The 6,318-nt window shown below is 40.9% G+C and overlaps 1 protein-coding gene across 1 annotated transcript; it reads left to right on the top strand.

The window, feature by feature from the left end:
* The first annotated feature begins 5,276 nt into the window (after positions 1–5,276).
* LOC145805391 (uncharacterized) lies at positions 5,277–6,116 on the top strand. Its single transcript, XM_082900514.1, has 2 exons — positions 5,277–5,465; positions 5,637–6,116. The coding sequence occupies exons 1-2, from the start codon at positions 5,277–5,279 to the stop codon at positions 6,114–6,116; spliced, it is 669 nt and encodes a 222-aa protein (XP_082756640.1).
* The last annotated feature ends 202 nt before the right edge of the window (positions 6,117–6,318 follow it).

Genomic DNA, 6,318 nt, shown 5'->3' on the forward strand with positions numbered 1-6,318 from the left:
ATCCCTGCAACTGGTCAAATAAATCATCAATACGGGGTAGGGGGTACTTGTTCTTTATGGTTACCTTGTTCAATTCCCGGTAATCGATGCACAGACGCAAAGTTCCATCCTTCTTTTTCACGAATAACACTGGTGCACCCCAAGGCGAAGTACTAGGTCGGATAAATCCTTTATCAAGAAGGTCTTGCAACTGTTCTTTCAATTCTTTCATTTCGGCGGTAGCCATTCTGTAGGGAGCTTTGGAAATAGGTTGGGTGCCTGACACAGTCTCAATTGTAAACTTTATCTCCCTGTCTACCAATTCCCCTAGCAACTCATTTGGAAACACATCCAGAAATTCTCTAACAATAGGGATATCATTCAATTCAACATTCATAGATTGTTCAGTCAACACATAGCACAAATAACCCTAGCACCCTTTCCCGATTAGTTTACATGCTTTCATTGCAGATAGCAAATAAGGTGGAGGCACAACCCCATTACCCACAAACGCAATCTCTTTCTATTCGGGTGGTTTAAACACAACCCATTTTGTCACACAATCAATGGTGGCACAATATTTGGTCAACCAGTCCATGCCCAAAATTACATCGAAATGTCTAAAATTCAAGGGCAACAAATCCACATATAAGGTAGCATCCTCAACACGCATCTCACAAAATCGGTATATAAATTCACACAATATAGATTCCCCAGATGGAGCAGACACACATAGCAGATATGTCAATGGTTCTAATGGTCTATTCAGTCTAGATACAAATGCACATGTCACAAAAGAGTGTGTGGATCTAGAGTCAATTAACACAAAAGTATCATGATTACATATAAAAATAGTATCTGAGACAACTGCATTGGCATTCCGTGTATCACCCAGAACAAGCGCAAAAACTCTCCCCTGTCTCACGGTATCCCCGGTGGTAACAGATCTCAAAGCGTTTCCTGGCTTTGGGATCGATGCAGTGGAACTAGCAGCTTTATTTCCTCCATTTTGATTACAATCTCGGGCCATGTGCCCTTGTTTACCGCACTTGAAACAGGCCCCTGACACACGGTAACAAACCCCATGGTGCCTTTTGCTACAGATATTGCACATGGGAGATGTGTCTTGGGAAGAATTCGAAGTATTTGAGGAGCCCGTATTCTGCTTTTTCAGAAATTTCTTCTTTGAAAGAAGCCTTGCCTTTTGTTGCCTTTCCATTTTGTTGTTGGCTTGGCTTGTCTAGCTATGTTGGCCTCTGATATGATAGCCCTGTCTAGCACTCCAATGTAGGTTTCTAGCTTTAAGACATTCACTCTTTCAAGGATGTCACTTCGAAGCCCACCTTCAAAATGCCTCGCCTTCTTATAGTCTGTATCAATCACATGTGGCGCAAACCTGGCCAATTCAGTGAATTTGGCCTCATACTCAACCACTGTCATACTATCTTGCTTTAATTCCATAAATTCTGCTACTTTCCTATCCCAAACACACTGCGGGAAGTACTTGTCATAGAAGATTTCTAGAAATTTTGCCTAATCAGCATCTTTGTAGCTCTCACGCATTAACATCCACCATCTTCTTGCTTCGTCCTCTAGTATAAAAGTGGCTAGAAGTACTTTTTGTTTCTCCGAACATGGGAACACTTCAAATAGTTTTTCGATCCCGAGAACCCAAGCTTCAGCTTTCAGAGGATCTAATCCGCCATGGAACTGTGGTGGTTTCATTTTCTTGAACTCTTTGGTGAGGGCTATGATTCGGTCATCATTCTAATTATCTGGCACAGGAGGTGCCGGAGGCGGAGGTGGAGGATGTGGCTGCTGCCACTGTTGTTGTCTCAAAGTCTCTGCCATATCCTGTATCAGTCTTTCCATTCTGTCTAGTCTGGCAGTAGAAGACTCCTCTAACTCATCACCTCCTATTCTCACCATCGGATTAAACTCGCATTATACTTTATATAGAAGATATACAGGTATGCATATACTAAAGAGCATACATAACCAAATAATTTGAAATTGAAGCCGTTCACAAACATATAACACATAGTTATTCACATTAAATAGTTAAGCGTATTCTTGACGCTTTCAGGTTCATACTTATCACATGAATGCATCCTAGATCTCTTCTAGATGCTTATTGCTCTTTTGGACAAGTGTGCGAGTTATTAACTCGTGCTCTGATACCACTCTGTCATGACCCGAACCCGCCCCCGTGGGTTAAGGACATAACCGACCAGTAATCATGAGATTACCTACGGCCTCAAACCAAACCAAACGTATTTTAACAGAGTTAATGGGGGCCAAATGGAAGCAATTCCAAACTTTGTCCATAGAGCTGTGCTTACATGGCACATCAAAACAAACCATATATATATATATATATATTAATAACTCACAGCTGAAATATAGTGCTATAAAATTCTGTTTAGACAGGATCATCCAAAACGTAGTCAACCCAGGGAACTATATATAGACATATACAAAACTTCCCGAACATGACAAAATAAAAATACATAACAAAAGGGCGAAGATGGGTCTCGTGCGTGAGACACGAGGGTTGACTTTCCAAAACCTGTGTTGATCCACTTAGGCTTTACTGGGGCTGGGTCAGGACCTCTCTTGGCTCACCTACAAACACATGAATGAGCGTGAGCGAAAGCCCAGTGAATAATATCAAGTAAGGAAAATGCACTAAAACATTATACAACAGACAGCCTGAGGCCCAATTCATTCATGTCAATTGGCCTTTGGCCTTTTCCACTTTCATATCAGATTGGGTCTTAGGCCTTTATATCAGACTGGCTCTTAGACCTTTATATCGGACTGGCTCTTAGGCCCTTATATCAAACTGGCTCTTAGGCCCATATATCAGACTGGCTGTTAGGCCTTTATATAAGACTAGCTCTGAGGCCTTTATATCAGACTGGCTCTCAGGCCCTTATATCAGACTGGCTCTTAGGCTCGTATATCAGACTGGCTCTTAGGCCCTTATATCAGACTGGCTCTTAGGCTCGTATATCAGACCGGCTCTTAGGCCCTCATATCAGACTGGCTCTTAGGCCCTTCAAACTTTTAAGATCAAACTGGCTCATAGGCCTTTCAAACTTTTAAATCAAACTAGCACATAGGCCTTTCAGACGTTCAGATCAAACTGGCTCATAGGCCTTTCAAACATTGATATCAAACTGTGTCGACCATTCAAATTTACGAACTTTACAAAGCTTACATAGAAGTAGCAATTGGACAATAACATACGTCGGATATTACTCACAGTGATCGGTTGATTGGTTCGCCCTTGAACTCGACCCTACACATACGATGAACATAAAAGGGTCACTAACAATTCAATCCGTTCAAAATTCACATTTTCCTCTTTAGGCTTCATTCTTATCTCTTTAACTCATTTACAATGCTTAATGCATGCCTAAGAGTGTTTGCAAGTGAAAGAGAACGGAAAACGAAACACAGAATGCATTTTCAAAATTTCGAAAAACAAGGTCCCCACTCGAGCGTGGACTTCCCCGCTCGAGCGGACCCTTAAGGCCTGCAAAAGTACTGGATGCATCAAAATTACGCTCGATCGCGAACTCTGGCGCTCGAGCGGAAGGCCTCTCTACATGGCTCCACGCTCGAGCATGAACTTCGCCGCTCGAGCGGACACCGTGTCTGCAAAAAGTGCTAGAAGCATGAAATTCATGCTTGAGCGGCGGTTTCCCCGCTCGAGCGGTAATCAAACTTTCTGGAAATTCCAGAACTGTTCTTGGAGTTCAAATTCGATGTTCAAAGGTCTCAACTCATTATTTTTGGCTCAAACTTAATATATTTATGTACTAACATGGTACAAACACCAAATTACATCTCAATGGAGGTCAATTTCACAATTTAATCACATACATGACTCAAACTTGCTCAAACTCAACACCAACTTGCTCAAATTCAAACATTCAAGCCTTACACCCCCATTATTTGTACATGCATGTGGGAGATGCTCATCATTCACAACTTAATTGGTGAAGAGGTGAACAAAACATGAGTTTCAATTAAAATTGCACATGGATTATACATTTTTATGCTGAAACATGCAATTTCAAAGTACTTCCTCACATGCATGTGCATATAGACTACCAAATCAACAAAACAAACTTGATTTCATCATGAACAATTTATTTTATGTTCCTTATCAACATTCAACTTCAATTCACATAGATTACAACCTAAGATGCACAAATTCACTCACCTAGGAGCCTTAATCCTCCCAAATTATGATCAAATCTTGAGTTTAATCCTCCAATTCTTCACAAATTTGAGCCAAACATTCAATTCCTTACACTATCTCCCTCTAGTTCAGCTCTCTCACACTCAAGAGCCCAAATCAGCCAAAATGAATTCAAAAAGGAGAGATTGAGTGTATATGGCCCCTTAATATAGCCACACTAAGTCAATTAATTTAATATTAAATAGTTGGGCACTTAATTGATCGTTCTGAATCTAATTATTTTGATCCGAATCAATTTTCAATTAAATTTCACCATTGGCTCTAAAAATTACACTAATCAAAATGGCACAATCAATTCCGGGTTCTGTGGCCGATAAGGCCTTCAATTTAATTTTCGAAGCAAACAATCAAACAGATATTCCTACGGTGGACAGATAGAAATTCAAAACCACATATTTTCACACATTGGCACATAAACTCATGTTAAACAGATAATCATACTCAAATTAAGGACGAATTAGCACATTGCAGAACAGCGGTATCACAGGACTGCTCGACTCTCCCTTAATGATTCATGCCCATCTTCTTCCTCAACTAGGTTTCTTCTCTCTTCTCCTCTTTTCTTCAACCCCAAACCCCTAAGCAAGGTGTTTGAAAGATTTTTCAGAGATTTCATCTCTTTCATTCATTTCCCACTTTGTCCTTGCTCGGTTTATCGAAAAGCGCAACATTTGACAAAATGCGAGCCTCAGAACATCGTAGAAACGTTTTTTCAAAAATATTTTGAAAGAGAGGATTTTAAAGTCTAAAAACCATTCAAAATAGCTTTGGTCCAAAATGGGGTGTAAGGTTAGGATTTGACTTTCCCCTTCGCCGAAGAAATCGACCTTTGCATAGCATAGCCTACATCATCAAGTAAGCCATTAGTAGAGCCTATGTCTTAAGGTCAGTCAAAAATGGGGTGTCTATAAAGGCAGTATTAGATTGGAGACAACCAAAGACCGTGTCAGAAATTCGCAGTTTCTTAAGATTGGCCGATTATTACTGGAGGTTCATCCAAGATTTCTCCAAACTAGCTAAACCAATGACTCGTTTGACGCAAAAAGGAGTAAAGTATGAGTGGGACGAAGATTGCGAAAAATCCTTCCAAGAGCTAAAGAAGAGGTTAACTAGTGTGCCAATTTTGACCATCCCAGAACGAGAAGTGGGGTATACTATGTATTGCGATCCGTCTAAAGAAGGGTTAGGGTGTGTGCTCATGCAAAATGGAAAGGTAGTCGCGTATGGATCCAGGCAGCTGAAACCTCATGAGCGTAACTACCCAACACATGACTTGGAGTTAGCAGCCGTAGTTTTTGCCCTAAAGCACTGGCGACATTACCTGTATGGGGAACAATTTGAGATTTTCATAGATCACAACAGTTTGAAGTATCTATTTACACAGAAGGACCTCAACTTGAGACAGAGACGATGGATGGAGTATCTTGAAGATTTCCAGTTCACTCTCTCATATCATCCCGATAAAGCCAATGTAGTAGCGGATGCTCTCATTCGCAAGAACAGAGGGATGATGGTTAATATCTCCGTCAAAGAATGGGATATGGTTAAGACACTCAATGAATTCAGGATCCAAATAGAATCTCAAGATACAAAAGTATATCTTAGTGCACAGAAAGTGATGCCTAAGTTGATGACTGAGATCATGGAGGCCCAGAAGCACGATCAGGAGGTAGCCTATATCAAGGGATGTCTGGAATCGGGAGAACCCATGCCCAATTGGGTAATTCACCCTGATGGGAGTTTAAGATACCAAGGTAGATTGTTTGTACCAAGTGACGAGCTGCTTAGAGAAAAGGTACTTAAGGAATGTCATCATTCTGCATTTGCGGTACATCCAGAAGGGACTAAATGTACCATGATTTGAAGAGGCAGTATTGGTGGAATGGAATAAAGAGGGAAGTGGCTAAATTTGTAGCGAAATGTCTGACATACCAATAAGTGAAGGCGGAACATCGGTTTTTAATCGTGACTTGATTGAGTTGACGATAATCAATGCATAGCCTCAACGACCCACCCTTCCTTTTAGCAAACAACACGGGTGCTCCCCATGGCGAAGTACTTGGCCT

Source organism: Camellia sinensis, chromosome 13 (assembly GCF_055761805.1).
Source record: "Camellia sinensis isolate YWXY chromosome 13, ASM5576180v1, whole genome shotgun sequence".
Taxonomy (NCBI): domain Eukaryota; kingdom Viridiplantae; phylum Streptophyta; class Magnoliopsida; order Ericales; family Theaceae; genus Camellia; species Camellia sinensis.

Coding starts and splice junctions, on each gene's coding strand:
- LOC145805391 (XM_082900514.1), top strand. CDS start 5,277: ATGACTCGTTTGACGCAAAAAGGAGTAAAGTATGAGTGGGACGAAGAT. Junction 5,466..5,636: donor TGCTCATGCAAAATGGAAAG/GTAGTCGCGTAT, acceptor CTATTTACACAG/AAGGACCTCAACTTGAGACA.